This window comes from Blennius ocellaris, assembly GCF_963422515.1.
Source record: "Blennius ocellaris genome assembly, chromosome: 19".
NCBI classification, from domain to species: domain Eukaryota; kingdom Metazoa; phylum Chordata; class Actinopteri; order Blenniiformes; family Blenniidae; genus Blennius; species Blennius ocellaris.
Window position 1 is genome coordinate 14193822 of NC_137668.1, and position 18463 is coordinate 14212284.

Consider the following 18463-nt stretch of genomic DNA (forward strand, 5'->3'; position numbering starts at 1 on the left):
GTTTATTTCGAGTTGAGTTTTTTTCTTTTTTCCTTCTTCTTCTTCTTTCCTCTTCGGAGCAGAGATTTGCGGATAATTCACATGCTGGTTTCTTTTTGCTTGTCGCCTGCATACATGTGTCAACAGAGAGTGATGCAGAGAGACCGCCGCGAGGCCTTGACTCCATATGTACACCCCCCCCCCCCGAATAAAACATGGTGATTCAGTGCACAGATGATTTTTGAAGAGAAAACAGACGCCGGATCCATTTTTTTGTGAGTCTTTACATGTTGTCACGGGGAGTTGGGGCGCAACAAAGCAGCATCTCGACTGCGATTGTGCGAATGGCCTCAGGCTAACTACAACCTACTTGTGGTTAGTTAGGCTCCCGCTCCTTCTGCCCTGTTTGAAAGTCATTGCCAATCCGAGTTAAACCAAACTGTCTCCACCCTGAGGCTCAGCGTTGTGTCACACAATTCAACCGAACAGTAGGCTGCATATATTTAGACCCAAGCTCCTGATCTCTGCTGTAGGTTTATTGGTCCTAAGTAGGCATTGTTTTGAGAACACACACACACACACACACACACATACACACACACAGACATACGTGCATGCATAACAACAAACTCCAGCGTTGTAGTGAACCGCGGCTTCCGGCTCAGTGCGCAGCAAGAGATTGGTGATGTACCGATATCCAAATCCCTCGTCTAATTAACGTTTACATAACTGTGGGTAATGAAATTCCTGCTCGCCGATGTTGGGGGTGGGAGGGGTCAAGGAGCTTGGGGAAGCCCACCTGAGTTGACGCTGGCTTGCGTGGGAGTCGCATGCACAGCCCAGTGAGCCGGACACATCAGGAGGCATCGACGGGAAGGAAGGAAAAAAAACAAAACAAAAAACACTCTAATTAAAAAAACACCGGCCACAGAGCAATTCAGTAATCGTGCAGCCTTCGAGCTCCGGTCCTTGAATATATGTTCACCGCATTCCATCTAATTTGAGCAACGTTAAAAAAAAATTTTTTGCATAAGAAAGAAAAAAAAAAAGAAAAGACTTCTTGGCAGTGAAACTAAATAATTCAACAAGCCTTTAGTATCTCAAATTGAAAACAACAATTATGAAAATGCAGGTACTCAAATTTAATGACTTGAATGTAAATTTTTCTCCTCTTTATACAGAATCCTGCAGCAGAGAGAAACTCTGCAATCACACCCTGCTCCGGCGGTAGAGCACTTACTTTTTAAAGGCGCTGTAATTTAATTGCAAGGAATCATGAAAGCCAATCTAAATCGCTGCCTTTACAGAGATAAGGCAAGAAAGACAAACCTCACCTGATTGATAAATCACTTTCAAGGGGCCAAAACAGACTTTATGACGCAAATCCATGTTATCTCAACAATAGACGTTGTTGTGGTTTGTAACTAAATCACCGGAAATTGAAATCCTCAGACTAAATAAACCAATTAAGCTCCATGAAGTTAACAAAAGAAAGAACTCAAACTCCTGCAGCACCCAAAAGTAAAATATAAAAATTACAGAAAAACATTACATTTAGATATTTATATGAATGAGTTTTGATAAAGTGGGACGCTAATTAAAGAATGGTCTCATTCTCGCAAGCACCGCACAGCATAAATGATCATTGATCAAATGCAATAAATAACATATACTGTGCTGCTGCTTCCTTTTACAGAAGTTGTCACAGAAATTACTTGCAACTTTGGAAAACGTCACTTTTTTAATTTTTTTTACGCCACATGTCCTTCCTGCTGTTTCTTTAAGTTCTCTCTCATGACGGAGAACAAAAAAATTTGCCTAAAATAGACAAATGTCAAAGTGAACTGTAAGATAAGAGAAATTCTGAGGCAGGCAAAGACACAGTTTTGTTGATCTGGTTAAGATGACAAAGATGGTATAAAAGGCATCTTGCAGCAAAGAACAGCTTTAAGGGTTGAAGCTGGATGTGGTAAGCGGCTTAGCCTACATACAGAGGTTAGTGTTCACAAGCAAGCCGTATGTGTTAAGTCTACAAATCAATGGCTATTATAATATAATATGTGGAGACAGACCAAAAGAAGAAGGATGTTCAGGCAATAAAAGCTGCAGCGTTTGGACAGGAAAAAAAAAAAAAAAAAAACCCAATAAAGCTGCAGAGGTTTCGACACAGATAACTCTATAGGGGACAAAACTGAAGAGGCCACTGATTTGTAGTGCAGCAATAACGCATTATCAGCTGCAGCATGTCTCTCGAGGTCCGCTGGAGGAGATGAAGCAGAGGCAGTGGAGGAACACAGGTGACATATACATTTATATACGGTATAACGGAACATGACAAGCTCAGGTGGGGGCCGCGTGAAGACCATGTCCTCCAGGCTCAGACATACCAGAATACAACCAGTTTCACAAAGCCAGTGTTCTTTTCACAATACAGGAGCCTGGCAGCAGCAATTTGAAGCATATAAATAGAGATAACTTTCTTATATATCCTTTAGCTATACGTGATGTATACAAAACAAACTTTGGAGAACTAGGACAGTCAGACTTTTTCAGTCAAAGGGCTAGTATTTCAGTCATGAGAATCTGTTTTATATCATCAGTGTTTGCGTAATCATTCACAGTATATCCCCACTGATCTTCTATACTGCTTTGTCTAACTTAGGGTCATGTTGTGTTGGATCTGATCACAGCTGAAGGTGGCCAAGGGCAGCTTACGTCCTGGACAGGTCATCACAACACAAACACATAGAGACAGATGACCACACACATTCACACCTAGTCACAAATTTGCCTTAAACGCATTCTTTTTGGGACAGTGGAATATAATCGCTCTCCAACTAATCAAGACATAGCTACGCAGCGCCCACCGATCCCATGATTTCCTCCCGCTTCTACGCCCCCATTAAGCTCTCTTGTACTGCACTCAAGTGTCCATGCTATGATAACCACTGTAACTCACCCTCATTCAACGGAATATATGCAAATATACTGGAATGAACTCTTCTTAAAAAGATACATGCCATTTGTCTACTAAAAGCACATCAAGTCAAATAAAAAAACAAAAACAAAACAAAACTGATGAACAAACGATATGTTTGTAAAATCGTTTGCCATCACGTTCATTTTCTTTCAGATCGAGGTCTTCTTTTTTCTAAAGGTTGCGTATATTGGACTTTCGGACACGAGATCTGATTTCCAGTGATGTGAAAACCATGTGCTGGAGGGCTGACCTGCAGAGTCACAGTGCAGGTATGATGTCTATTTACACTGACAGCACTTGGGACAGTGTGATCAGATCCCCTATGCTACTAAATGTTTTGGATGACCTCCCATTACGTCTGGGTGAGGAGGCTGTAGAGGGGGCGCTGAAGGACAGGGCACTTCCTGGCACCTCTCCTCCGTCTGACGTCGAGCAGCTGCGTCGCTCATCCTCTGGAACTGACGCCGCTCTCAGGCCATCAAATCACTTCCACTGATGAGTTTATGAAACATGACGGGCCCCGGCGTGTGCAGCCGCCTGCCATACTGTACCTTACTGTACTGGAAGTCGCTCCTCGGAGGCTCTCGCTCAAACGTTTTTGTGGAGCTGCAATCATACAAAAAAAAAATCTCCACGTCGCTCATTGCCGGGAGGGTTTAGAACGTTGTCGAAAGGCTTCCGACAGAACCGCAGTCCGGATTAACGCGTGTATCTCCGCTGATTGATTCATTACATTAGTTTTATTCGACTAGTTCAGTTGATTGATGCCAAGCTTGGGAAGCTTTTAAATTACAGCCACTCAATTGAATTAATCACAGAGAACAAGGTTCACTCCTGCAATGATTCTCTGACACACTTGATGCTCTCAACACAGCAACACCGATATTAAAAACATATTAGTCATTGTAAACTGACAAAAGGCAGCACCTTTTTTTTTTTATAGCTATTTTAATTGCACAATATGGGAGTGTTTTCACTGAGCTCAGGTTTGTTTTTGCTGTTAGACTGCAAAGATAGAGTGGATATCATTCCTCTTGTCTTGCTTTTCCTATACCCCCCCCCCCCCCCCCCCCCCCAAAGTGCTGTTGTCTGTCTGTAAATGTCTCGTTTTTTTATTTCAACTTGGTTCCACTGTGTGTTCAGTGCCTGTTTGCTCCTCACCGAGGACAACGGGAAAAAACCAAGGAGGAGCTCTGACACCTACACAAACAATTAAAGAGGAGAAGTACTTTTCAACTCGGAGGAGGAAACTTTCAGTCATCTTTTGATCTTTACCAATAAAACAGGAAAAAACCCAAAACAAAAACAAACGGTGAGTCATTCGTGCTACCCAGGGGTGAGGCATCGACGGATAAGGAAGTCAGTAATGTACGAGTCTTTATTGAACATACCATTTCCCAGTGGCCTTCTAATGCAATAAACACCAAAATCAAAAACTACATATATTTTATGTGGTGGCGAAAACAGTCCCCATTCTGCACCAGAGGTCTCCAAATAATTTTGACCCAGTTTGCTCTTCCATCATGTTCTCCCATTAGACTGTTGTGAATGCACTTTTCTCCCCCCCCCCAAAAAAAAACCCCCAAACAAACTCCAACAATATCTCATCTTACACAACCACTGCCGATTTCACAGCATCTTCACTGGCTTGCATTCGGTCTAATGTGACGGAGGGCATCCATTATATGTGTGCTATGGGGCAAACATGCCGAGCGTGGTCATCTGGGTGTCAGGGTGCACATGAAGAGGCAGCGCCACTTCCCCTGTCTGAACGCACACACCAAGGCAACGCGAATCTCATGCAACCCACAAATGAAGCCGTGGCGACGGCACATCGGCGACTGTTTGCCGACAACAGTTTAATGTGGACTTGTTACATTTTGAAGCGCAGTTGTCGTAATGTGTCTTCATGTCTGTCCTCACGCTGAACTACAAGTTAATGTGAGCACTTCGGTCTATAAATAACCAATAGCACACATGCCGGGTTGAACAAAGAAAGACTCCAGCTTGGAAATACGAACATCTCACGGTTTCCAAAAGTAATTGTGTCCTCAAACAGAAGAAAACGGGAAATTGTTAAACGTGAAATGAAAGTGTAAAATGACTTGCGCAAGAAAATATACCTTCGTTACGCAATAGCTTGGTCTGTTTAACACCTTAACCCTGAAAAAAGACTCACATAGACAAACCTGAGCTCCTTACTGCCCACTGTGTAATAGACATAAAGAAATGACGGCATATGGGTCTGCCTTTATGCTTCCGACTGCTTTGTGGTGAAGAAAGTTGCATGAGGAAGAAGTTTTAAGGTCACTGACGCTCTGAGACGTGCAAAGTAAAATATTCAAGAAATATATTTTTTGGGGGGGAATGTTTCTTTCTTTGAACGCCTCCTGGTAATTTGAACTGTCAACGCATGTGATGTATGTCAATCACGAAGCATCATTTTTATTTTGATATCCTGCCACCGGTCACAGCAGCATAACAATTCTATAAAGACTTGACAGATTGACTGATTTGTGGAGGATTCAGAAACTTTATCGGAGGGAAGAGAGAATCAGCATCTTGTGTCCAGATGAAGGGGCCCAAAGAGACAATTATGGTCAAAGACTGTTATCAAACATCAAAGAAAACCAGGTTACAATTTTGGTAAAATGGTTTTGACCTAGATTTCTCATGAAATTCGAATTTGTTTCATCATACTGAAAAGGTATAAAATTGGACAATTGCTGCCTTTAAGTCACATTATTCCGCTATGTCACGATTCACTGAATCCCTGAATATCACTTAATGACAAGAAATCTCACACAGACGCAGGACTTTCAGTTCTTCCTGAGACGGAGACAAGTCCTTAACCTACATTGCTTATAAAAATTTAATAAAATTGACAGAGAAGAATTTGACAAAAGGGATTGACTCCCACAGCACACCAAAGATCTTTAATGCCCTTTATTATGACCGCAGAAGGTAGAATCTCCAACTGATACAGGTGCTTCACACTCAAGCACGTTTTATTTAAGTATTCTACGTAGTTGCTTTCAGGAGAAAATGGAATGCGTCTTCAAGTTATCAGTGAACAACAGCCAATGCTCTACGTTTTTAGAACAAATGCAACATTTTCTTAGGTTAACACTCAAAATAAAATGCCAATTCCTTGGTGCCACATAGATTTATTGAGATATGTATATATATATAATTGTTTGTTACCTGTTTTGAAAAAATGTTTATGGTTTCTGGTCTTTATGGCTATAAAGACCAGATTATAAATAATTACACAGTGCAGTTACAAAGAGTTATTCTTGAATTTAACCTGCAGTATAATATCCCCTGCTCTTAAGTGATGAGTGTTTGCTTGGAGAACCGCTTCTTCGATTAAAACAAACATGTTTGTTGACAGTCATGGCTGCAGTCGGCAGCTCAGATTCAACTCACAGAGAACGAAGACAAGCATGTGGCCAGTGGACCAAAATATCGTCATATAAAGACTATTTTAGAGTTAATATCTTTGTAGTTTTTCCTTTGTTGTTGTTGTTTTTTTCGTCATTTGGGATTTTCCTGTTTTAGTAAGAGCAGTGGACATCACGCAGCACTGTGACTTGAGGTGAGAGATCAGTGATGCAGTGGAGCATCAGGATCAAAGTTATTCTGTCAGCGACAAAATGACAGGCTTTGTAAACATCAACCTGAGTGAGAGGAAACACCGCAAAAGACAAGTGTCCACATGTTTCTGCAGTTTTACCAAATACAGTCCAGAGTGTTGAGTTACTGGTCGCATTTTGGATGCAAAAAAACCCAACAAAAAAGACATTTTTCGTTGTATTTTGCAGCAGAAACTATTGTTAGAAGTGCCATGAAGTGGAATTTATGCTTGTGTTCTTCTTAAGGTTCAACTTTTGGAAGACTAAATCACACCTAATATTCAAATTAATGTAAATTTTAGTTCACGACGTACCTGTACACATTTGCACCGAAATAGAGGGCGAAATAGAGTTGCCAATATGTCTTTGTTATTGTGGCCGTACAGTAGTGTCCACTGGACTTCAAACTTATCTCTTGTTTCAGAATGAGGTCGACGCCCTCGATAGTGCAACGCCATCACTATCAAGAATTAGCAGTTCTTTCTTTCAAGCAACCTAATTACACAACAAGAGCAGACCTGTTAAAACCTTTTTTCCCCCGACTGCCCTTTCCAAGTAACGAGCATTCATTAAAAGAAACACTCACAGCAACACCCACTTGTTACCTCCGTGTTCCTTTTGAAATTGGTCTTTCTTTCTAGGCACGCATTTCGTCTCCAACTGCCGGCAACTTTAGTCTGGGTGAAGTCAATATAGAAGATAGATGGTCAGATCGTTGCGCCACCATTTCCGTGAGGGGGTGGGGAAACAACGAGAATATTTTTTTAGCGACACCCGATGAGTCAAACTTTGATATTTAACCGTCAAAGGGCTTCGTTACGTGTCGGCGTATATTGTCTTTGTACGAATTATTTTCCCGTCAAAGCCCCGGTGTTGACAAGACTGGCATGCACGATGTGAAGAAGCATTAACAGGGCCTCTGACTTTACGTCTTCAGACCTACACAAGCCAGATCGGTATGGACAGGACGCCCCTCGGGGATTTCAATGCGTTACGAGCAGCTTCGCTTCACATCTTCTCATGCAGGCCGTGTCCAACGCTGATAAGTTGCATGCAAATATAAGAAACCTAAGAAAACCCAGCTGCCACGCATTCGATGTGGCGAAGGGGGATCTCGCCATGTTTGCAGGATTTTTACGCCTCCCGTGTTGGACCTGTTGTTTTTAAAATACAGACGAGTTTGATGTCAAATAAACCAAACCACTAGTTTTTTTTTTTTTATTTGAACAATTATTCAGCCTGCCATAAACGCACAACTAAAGGTTACTGTACATTGATAACCCATATAACGACACAGGAAATTGTATGACCGCTTTGAACAGTTTTGTGACCAACTATAAAACAAGAAATGACGTTTCTTTCATATTGTTCATGTCTTTTTAGGAAGATGAAAGGGCAAGCTCCAACTCCCCCTTCTATTAAAGGTGTTTTTATCAGAGGTTTTTTTTTTTTATCACTGGACCGTAAACCAGAAGGGCACCTGAGCAACAGGACCGAGGTCAGGAGGTGGTCGGAGCAATGAGCCGTGGGCTCAGCAGTCCCTGTAATCATACTCACTTAAACAGCAAGAGTGACTTTGATATTAAAATTTGTTCGGTAAAGTCAAGAAACGCTGGGAGTGTTGAGGAAAAACATGAGCTCAATCCTCAGGGGAAAAGCTGTCCAACTGTTTAAGGACAGTTTAGTGACAAGTTCTTGTCCTGTACTTGTAACAGACCGGAAATGGAAAAGCAAATGATCAATTAATGAATCTGCTTCCAGGAAGAATTTATCCATCTGATGGTTATTCTGTGAAATGCCTCCCCGGACGCATCTCCCCGCTACGGAAATGCACCTTTTCATTTTTTGCTTTCGCTATTTGCGCATAAAGGTCAAAACCAAAGGTTCATATTAAGTAGCAACATCCCAATTTCCCAGGAACAATCATTAAAGCATTACCTAATCTATTCACATGAAGGATTCGCTTTAATTGAGGAAACAAAAGGATAATAATTTAAGTCTTTTCCGGTGTGGCAGCACCGAAGAGGATTTCTCTCCCACTGATGAGGAGCAGGGACAGTGATTTGAAAATGAGGTGACGTGAGTTGACCACGAGCAGTCACCCTTTAATCTGGCGGTGTTTTCTATTTGTGTCAGGCAACATGTGTTTCTCATGATGGGACCTGACACCTCCCCTGCAGCAGCATGGAGCACGGAGAGCGACAAAGTGGCGAAGCTACAGGCTGAACAATTTCACACAGAGGACCGCAAAGGACGCACTGATCAAGAGAAAATGTTAAAAGATAATGTGCACATTTTTGGAAAAAGGGTGCATATCTCGAGGAAAAACTCACTTTTGGCTACATTTGTAAAATCAAATTTTCTCTCCTGCTCTCACTCAGTTTGGCCTGTTTTGATTTGAGTGCTCAGTATCTGCTAAGTCACTTTAACCAATGCATACACTGCGTGTTCGGAACTTATTTTTCCCCAGGCTGAATGTCTGGGTGAAATGGATTTACTCTTAAGGATTAATGAGACGGGTATTTACCACATTGTTATAAGGTGACTCAAAAAAATATGCTGAGTTCATATGAAAGTAGAAAAGTCACAGGTTTTGCAAATCATATTTCACTGCACATTCATATGCACATATTTCACTGCATCTGTGTACGTAGTTAGTTACTTTATGGCAATTGCACAATAGTTGAAGTAAGGGCGACACGGACAAGTCACACACTGAAACTCTTTAATATTCTAATGGCTTGTCAGATATTGAATTGAGCTCCCGTCTTGGCTTGGCGGTGGGCCCCTCCAGAATGGTCGAGACACCCAATGGCGGAGGTAGTGACGTACACATGTGCAGCAGCAATGAATCACTGGCAGACAGTGTCTCGCTCACCGCCTGAGATGTTTGCAAATGCTCGTTCACTGAATACACCACAGGTTTGGTGTTAAACTGATGTTGAATGATTAGTGTGGGCGTGCACAATAGTGCAGAATATGAGCCAGTTGTGCAGGATTGCACCAAAATGTACCTATACCTCTACATTTGGAATGCATCCACATCTTTTACTTTGTCAATATTGCTTATTTCTACATCATGAAAACATATTTCCAACAATGAAAAGATCACAACAGTTTTTTTTTTTTTTTGTGAATGAGGGGTTTATTTGGCATGCAAAGTAAGAAGAATTTATGCCACATAATCTGAAAATGCACTAATTTACAAATTGTCATTTCTGAATAATTTTCCTATTAGCATCCACGAGGCTCTGCAATTATTTTCAACCAACTCACTCAAGTTAAAAATGCCGGCAGGTGTGGCACCTAATGGGCAGGTTCTGGAAGCACACAAGTCGACGCTCGGGCACGCGCGCACACTCACATATGACTCATCTCATCTAAACTAAAGCACTTTGTCAGAGGCGTCCATTCACGTTACACCCATGCAAGAACGCGCAGACTCAATCTCAGCTTGGAGCGCGACACTTATAGTGAGGGTGGCTATATAAATCCATTCAGCATCTAACCCTTAAGTAACTATATACTTGTTTCTTCCAAGAGGTGAAGGAGGGCGGCATCTCGCCAACTACCTGGCAACCTAAGAGGCTCTACTGGACCTCCTCTAAAGTCTAAAGGTATGAAAAAGCTTCATCGGTTTTACTCTTTTTTACCACTCTTCATTCTTTCACCGTCTTCATTCTTTCTTCACTATATCCTCTTTATTTCTGACAGATTTTAAATCTATTCTGGTTTATTTTGATGAAAGCAATCTATATTTGAGATTGTAGGCTTTTAATTATTCAGAGAAAGGTGCTTACGGTTCATGAAATGCATCTGTGTTCTGCTTTGGTCTTGTTTTTTTTATAACCAGTGAGCACATATGAGGATGCATACTTAAACTTTCATCCGTACTAAAACATAAATCGGAGTTTTCTTTACGCGCAAATATCCCACGTTAATACCCAATCACGCAATATATAACGACATTGCCCCTTTAGAAAGACCTTAAGCCCTTCCCAAAAACATCGTAAGATATATTTAAGCTTTAACATTGACAGTAGTCGTTATTCAAAAAATATTGTCTCTGTCAATCTTTCGTGCGTAAAAGTGTTTTTTACGCAGCACATTGTATGGCATATACAAAGAAATAGCGCATTCAATTCATCCCACAATGTCTCTTTTTTCTTTCTTTCTCTTTTCAGATTCCTGTTGACATCCTGACATGAAGCTCAATTTACTTGGAACCACCGTGATTCTGCTAGTTGCCTTTTTACCGCGCTACGAATGTCGGGCTATTGAAAGCCCTGGCGGTACCCTGCGCGTCCCAGCCCCCCAAACCCAAAACTCCCTGCAGCAGCAACAGCAGCAGTCTGGTCCGATTCTGGAGCGGCTTGGAGAGGAGTATTTCATCCGACTGGGCAACGGGGACTCTAACTCTTTCCCATCAGCGTCCATGTATCCCGGCGGATCTCCTGCCATCTACAACAGAGCGCTACAACTCCAACTGACGCGGCGTCTTTTGCAGGGGAAAGTTGGGAACATCAGGGCGCTTATAAGCGGGTTCGGAGACCGCGGAGATGACTCGATGGAGAGGGGAAGAAGATCCGAAGATCCCCCGATATCCCTGGATCTGACCTTCCACCTGCTCCGGGAGATGATGGAGATGTCCAGGGCGGAACAGCTGGCCCAGCAAGCGCAAAATAACAGAAGGATGATGGAGCTCTTCGGGAAATGAAGAACTCTTCCCTGTCCGCCAAAGATCTCCCACCCATTTCTTTTTCTTTCTTTCCTCGTTCCTCTCTCTCTTTCTCTTTCTCTTTCTCGCTCTCTCGCTCTCGCTCTTTATTTTTTTTATTTTTATTTTTTCATTTCAACCATCAGCACAAAACATGCTCTGTACAATATAGTGCTGCTTTATCACTTCTATTGTTTATAGCTTTAACCTCAAACTATGGAGCATAAGCGGGCTCGACTTATATTGAGCCGATTGTACCTTGCCATTTTAATGTTGGTGTCAAACTGTAGAATTGCACCATTTCTTCATTTTTGAGATGAATACTTTTGGTTGATACATGAATTGCATTGACAAAAGTGGCATTTTGTTTTAGATTACTGATCACTGTATTCATGATATTTATGTTTGTTAATAAACTTATGTGCAACCAGTCAATTTTCTGTTGTGCAACAGAACGTCTTATATCTATATTTTTTAATAAAAAAAAAATAAAAGCAATGTTTAAACTTCTCTGTGGAAATCCTTACATATCAGGTAATAGGAAAAAAATATATAAAATATTCAGTCACTAAATTTAATTAATCGATCAAAAATATGTCCTAATGGTTTTTGGAAACGTATAAACTTAGAAGGAAAACATTAAATACAGGATTCAGGGTGGAAAAAAAAAGCAAACTTGTGGTTATAGAGAGCACAAATGGCCACAGTATCTTGAATCATGCCTACACAGATATTGATTGGATATCACAGAAGGGAGAGGTTGTTTTTTCTTTTCTTTTTTTTTTTCTAGCTGAACACAAAAATTGTATATATGGTGTAACCATGGCATTGCTCTGGAGCCAAGTCGTGGGTTAACAGTGTGCCTCCTCTCTAACACTGATAAAAAAAGCTTTCAAAGGAACAATTTGCCAGAGATGCGAACAAGCATGCTGCAGGGGTGCCTGCAGTCATGCAGGTAAACATTTGTACAGCATCCTTTCTTCTAAATCTTTAATCCTCAGGAGGCATTCCCCATTATACCGGCGGAGGCAACCACAGATAGCTCAAAGACGCTCCACTGATCGCTAATGAGTGCAAAAGACACAGTGTGTGTGCGTGTGTGTGTGTGTGTGTGTGTGTATGTGTGTGTGTGTGTCAATCCCTGACCCACTGTGTCAGGGTAAACTAAACAAGAGCCATGGCTGTGAGTCATCCTGTTTGGCCTGCGCAACAACTTGGGGCTCAGTGCTGCATTGAGCCCACTTGTAAACCCACCGTGAGTGCGATAATTAGCCAAGACTCAATGGCGAAGCACCTCAGTGGTGGATTTATAGAATGCCGGGAACCATTGCAGGGCAACAAATAAGATAAGATAAGACTGAAGATGTAAGCCTCGACGTAGCGTCTATAGCGGACAGTATGCACCGGTGCTTTTGTTAAACCCACAGCAGGAGCAGGTTCCAGGACTATGAGAGCCGCCTCTAGGCAGGGTGCTAATCTCCAAGCCGTATTTCCTTTGACGGTGGATAGAGAGACAAGGAGAAAAGAAAAAGAATGAATGAAACCGTTGTAAACACCAAAAGACAAAACTATATATGTTGCATTTCATTAAAAAAAAACCCAAAACAAACAGTAGCCTGTGCGTTTACTCCAATTGCTTTTAATGTCACATAATGTGTCATATATATATACAATAAATCTGTATTAGTTGATTTGTCTGTAATAGGAAAATACATCTGTTTGACAACAACGAATATGACAGAAAACATTATGTGTAGGAAATACCGAAATGTCACAGCAGTAGTTTTTCACACTGGTGCTGGACCTATAAAGTTAGATCAGTCATAAAAAAGTGTATGGCAGGGAGAAAAACCCGAGGCCCTCCTGTCAGGCACTCTAATGATCTAGTCTAAGCGGTGAGTCGCAAAAGGTCAGCCGCATTAAAAAAAAAAAAAAAAAAAATGAATGAATTTGTCAAAATTCAGGAAATAACCCACAGCTTCTCATTGCTAGTCGGTCAATAAATCTCGGGAGGAGAAAAGAAGACCCCCCCAAAACACATGTTTAATGAGAGGAAAACAGAAAAATGTGTCAGGAGGCAGTGATGCACGATGACACAGCAGATGAGGGATCGGGAAATTGAAATATTCTGCCTCTTCCTTCAGATCTACCTTCTAACTCGGGGGGGTTCCCCCTTCGGCACCGATCTAAACTCGTCTCACAGTTCCCCAGTCTGTGAGAAAATGTACCGCGACTGACCTGAAATCAACATCTCGGAGCTACAATTATCGTGCTGGGTGTTGTCTGGGCCGGGGGGGTGGGGTGGGGGGGGGGTGGGGTGGGGGGGCTGACAGCTAGGTCGAGGCGGCGCTCTTGGCTACGCTGGGGGAGGAGCCGATCTGAACCGAGGTGGCGGAAACTGCCGGGGCCCCCTCCCCTTCCTTGGCGCCCGCCTCCGCGTCCTCGTCCTCCTCGTCGTCCTCGTCCTCGTCGTCTGCACAAGGGGGGGAAGAGAGAGTTAAAAACCCACGAGGACTGAGGTTCATGTGGTCTTTTGCGGCCACGGCGAAAACCCGTCCCGTCACCTTGGGCGAAGTCGAGGCTCCGCAGGGCCTCGCGCTCTTTTTTAAACTCCACAGCGTAGTGCTCCATGCTCTCGTAGCCGCGCTCCACTTTATCCAAGTGCGCCGTGGTGGCCGCGTCGGCAATCCTGCGCACACGAGGCGCAAACAAACGGCATATTTATAGTCGGCAAGGTGGTGCCTCTCGAATATATCCCATCTGTGATGTTCGGCACATTTACGGCACTCGTTTTAGCATGCGGAGGTTAAAGATAGGGATTAGCAACACTTCACAGATTTACTTTTCCACAGCTACCGAGTAAAGGTGTGACTTTGATGAATGAGTTGATGATAGCAAACCATGAAATGAGGAAAGTAACGTTTTTCATGAAAACCTATACTCACTTTTTAAGGAGAGGCTTTGTGTTCTACAAGAGAAAACAGACCAATAGCACGCTTTTTTATGAAATCATGTATGTCATGCACATTTTTTTTTTTCCAAATGTATTTGATATAAGCCTTGACCTGAAGAAATAACGCCATTTCAGATTCCTCCATAGTCTGGATGCCCATCTCCACGACTTTACAGCTCTCGTCCAGGTGATCGCCATATTTCCTGGTCAGGCCCCGGATATAATTCACCTTCTCCTCCTGTTCGGCCGTCACCTTCTGACTCATTTCCCTCTTCTTTTCCTCCAGGAGCGAGTAAAGGTGGTCAAACTTTTCGCACACCAGCGTTTTCTGTCGGCGGCCATTTTCCTGGATGAGAGAGACAGAAGAAGAAGACACAGACAGATAAGGGACACGTCTTAGACCCCTAAAGCGATACTAAATCAAAACAGGCGTAGAGAGGAATGTATGTGAAAACGTCTTCAGGGCTCCACAGAGTCTGAAACCAAGGGGAAGCGAGTTATTAGTTAATGTCAGGTGGTTGTGCTTTACAGAAAGTTCCGCCTTGTATTTGTGTGGCCTTGGAGCGAAATGTCAAGAAGGGGCAGCAAAGCTCCAATCGGCATGTCTGTGGCGATTGAGTGGAGGCGACGAGGACACGTTATTTGTTTGTACGTCTGTACAGGTGCATTAGTGAGCGTGCAGAGTGACGCTCGCTGTGTTGAGGCGACGCAGCAGCCGGACACTGACCTCTATGGCGCGACAGGCCTCCTCCAGCTGACTAATGATGCCTTGCATCCTGTCGTTGTGGCCGACCATCATGGCGATCCCGTCACCCAGCTCTGTCTGGGGGACAAGGACACGGCGGACTGATGACGGACTTAAATCTTGTGTAAATTAGCAGAACATCAGAACATCAGCCCCCCAATTTTTTTTTAATTTCAAACATTCACAATATATGAACGTCAATTTATGTGTTATGAATTAGGAAAACATCAGATCACAACCCTGGTGTTTAGCTTTGCATTCTGTTTTGTCTTTTGTCTTCGTGCTTTGTTTTGTCAACATTGAGATGATTACTCCCATTTTGTTCCCTCTGGGGTTTTTTTTGTCGCATTCTATGTCCTTTATACCATGTCTTTCCCAATCAACACATGTGGTTCATTAATGTCTGATTTATTTCCTCTCCATACAGTGCTGGAGCTGATCCCAGCTACATCCTGGACAGATCCATCACAGGACAAACACACAGAGACGCACCGGCATATATGCAGATAATGACAGAGGGATGTTCGTCTTATACAATATCAGCGGCAGAAATGGTTTTCCACGCGGACGAACCAGCCCTCACCTTCTTTGTCTGGTAGATGCTGGTGATCGGCGCCACCTCACAGTCTTTGTGGGCTCCGAACACCTTACACATGGAGCACGTGGGCACGCCGTGGGTTACGCAGAAGATGTTGATCTTCTCGTCCTCGTGAACGTCGCACATGGGCGTCTCTTCGCTCTTCGCCGGTGCCGGCTTGCCGCTGTCGAGGTGGAAAACGAAAACAGTCGCGTTTTCCCGTCACGCCGCACATCTGGCTGCATACTGATGTGACGTGTCACGCCACTTTGATAATGTCACCGTTACACATCTCAGCGGTTTATCGGCGACCTATCAGTCAGCCTCGCCCGACACACGGACTACCGGCACTGTAATCGATACTCCTTTTGTGCTGAGTAGTACACAGGTGTGGGTGCAAGTCCACAATGATCCCTGCACTATTTCTCTTTTATTAACAGCTCAAACTCACACTGTCATGTATATTTATTCATCCTATAAGAATGGCATCAGATTATTTCCTACTAAGTCAGACTTTCCACAAAGGAGCTACAAAGACCTGATTCAGAGGGATGCAGAGCCCCCCCCCCCCCCCCCCCCCCCAGGAGCGCCCGAGTAGAAGTGTTGTGGATCTTATGTCACACGAGCCTCTTGGCTGTTCAAGTCAGATCCTGGACACATCATGTGAAGATGACTACCACTGAAGCATCTCCTCGTCATCCTACTCCAGCTCTCTGACTAAAAAGCCACTGGCATTCAGGCCACGTGCGCTAACTAGTCACAACAGAGATCACCCATTCACTGGTTCACTACAGCCGTTCGCTTGGCCCCCCCGAGGGCAACTCCGAATCGTAAACAAACCCCCATGCCGTGGCGATTTCTTTTTTTTTCGTGGTTAAACGAGGAGAAACCAAGCGTTCGCTCTGGTCGGCCTCACCTGCCGGACTCCTGTTTGAACATGTCGATGATGTTCTCCACCAGCAGGTTCCTCTGCAGGCCGTAGACGCCGTGTCTGTCCAGGACCACCTCGTGTCTGCAGGACGGACATCTGAAACGGCCGCCAGACGTGAGTGAGCCACTTCTCGTTGGAAGGTACGGGTTTGAAGCCTGCAAACAGTGACAGTTCAAGATCCCTGAGTAAACCGGAACGGGTGGATTGATCTCTGTCAGAACAAAAATAAACAGTTTTAATGAAGCGCTATGAAATGTTAATTTGGTGGATTAACAGCCCATAAAAAAATATCATCATTACCAAAGCTCTAATTGATGATTCACAAGGCTTTTAATGCAGCGACAAACACATTTATATGAGTAACTCCAAGGTCTGAACATTTTCCAATTGCAACGATCTGTCATGTAAACGAGTTGTTGACCCAGCGAATAGATATCGATTTGTTCTAAATTGTGACTGCTCTTCAGACCATTACCCAAACAGTGACTGTTTTGCTCTTCAATGAATCAGAATTACAGGCCAGGCCATGTGATATAAATATCAACAGTGGAACTCCCTGATCAGTGGACAGTAATCCATAACTCCTTGAGCTAAAACACAGTTTTCTCTAAATATAAAAGCCATAGAAAGACATGAGTTGCTTACCTGGAAAACATCATTAGCACATTTTCTGCAGAGATTGTGCTGGCACGGTAGGATGACCACAGGCTTTGTAAACATTTCCAGGCATATTGGACAAATCAGCTGTTTCTCCAAGTTGTCCATGGTCTCAGATCTGGGCAACACAAGTCTATACAAGAAAAAGAAGAAGAAGAAAAAACAAAAAAGACAAAAGAAAAGTGTGTTTGTTGCTGAAAGCAATCGGCCGTGGACCCGCTGTCTAGCTGAAAAGTAGGCCTGCTGCCCGTGTCCTCGAGGGTGGAGGCTCCTATCTCGCTGGTGTCACGTCTGTTTTTAGCAGCTTCTGCTGTCACGTCGAAGGTTGCCATTTTTACCCTGCCCATATTTGAAACCGAGCAGGGGAGTACCGAGCGAACAGCTGCCTGTCGGCACACAGCTTCCTCTGCGCTGCCCTCAGGAGTGACCCGACGTCTGGGCGGTGTGGACATTCAGTGATTTAGCTTTCTACATTGGAAGGATGTGGGAAAAAGCTCCTCTTCAAATATTTGGCCATTTAGAAAGGTTTATCCACGACATGCAATATCACGGCCATTGTCCCTTTTTAATCTTTAAGTAGTCTGCACTATGTAACAAAGTAATACAAGTAACTATAGATTATAGATAATAGATTATAGATAACTATAGATATCTATAGATATATTGCATTGCATAGATGTACATTTTTTTTTACACTTCTCCAAGCCAGCAGTAGTAAAATAGTTTCCGTGCTCACCTCAGATTAATGTTCCTCTTGTGGTTTTTTTTTTTTAATCTTCTGACTAAAGCCAAAGAAAAAAGTGCTGAAAATTACAGGAACTGTAGAAAAACCTAATTCATCATTGTCAGGACAGATGGAAGGAAGTGTGTAGCATCTTTACATTCTTATACTGAACAACAGTAGTAGTAGTAGTTTTTTATTTTTTTTAAGTTAGACTCAGCTAGACTAGAAAAATATTATTTTGCCATATAGCTGAGCTTTGAATAATTTTAAACTATAAGGCATATCCTCAAGTAAACCGATTAACATTTTATGTTTGTATTTGACCTCATACAATATTGACGTGCTCGACTCGAGCCAGATTCTTTTGTGGGGGGGATCAAACAGCTGTTCAGAAGACTTTCTCATTTTATGCATATTGACCATTAGATTTATTTATTTAGTTTTACATTCTAAGATCACGAAACAAGGAACAGCTTGCTGACTCGACTCGTTCATTGGTTCAGAACGACCCAGCAGAGCAGACCTGCATCGCCTGGTCAGCGTCGTAGATGTGGATTTATTTACT

General features: G+C 43.0%; 2 protein-coding genes across 2 annotated transcripts; one reads left to right on the forward strand and one right to left on the reverse strand.

The window, feature by feature from the left end:
- Window positions 1-10798: 10798 nt before the first annotated feature.
- crhb (corticotropin releasing hormone b) lies at window positions 10799-11311 on the forward strand (the record flags this gene model as incomplete). The annotated part of the gene is made up of 1 exon (XM_080515377.1): window positions 10799-11311. One exon carries the CDS (start codon window positions 10799-10801, stop codon window positions 11309-11311), a length of 513 nt encoding a protein of 170 aa, XP_080371503.1.
- Window positions 11312-12958: 1647 nt separating this feature from the next.
- On the reverse strand, window positions 12959-17435 carry trim55b (tripartite motif containing 55b). Its single transcript, XM_080515205.1, has 8 exons — window positions 17163-17435; window positions 16503-16672; window positions 15593-15770; window positions 14992-15087; window positions 14377-14610; window positions 14257-14279; window positions 13876-14000; window positions 12959-13784 (listed from the first exon to the last, which is right to left on the reverse strand). Exons 1-8 carry the CDS (start codon window positions 17280-17282, stop codon window positions 13645-13647), a joined length of 1086 nt encoding a protein of 361 aa, XP_080371331.1. The 5' UTR covers window positions 17283-17435; the 3' UTR covers window positions 12959-13644.
- Window positions 17436-18463: the final 1028 nt, after the last annotated feature.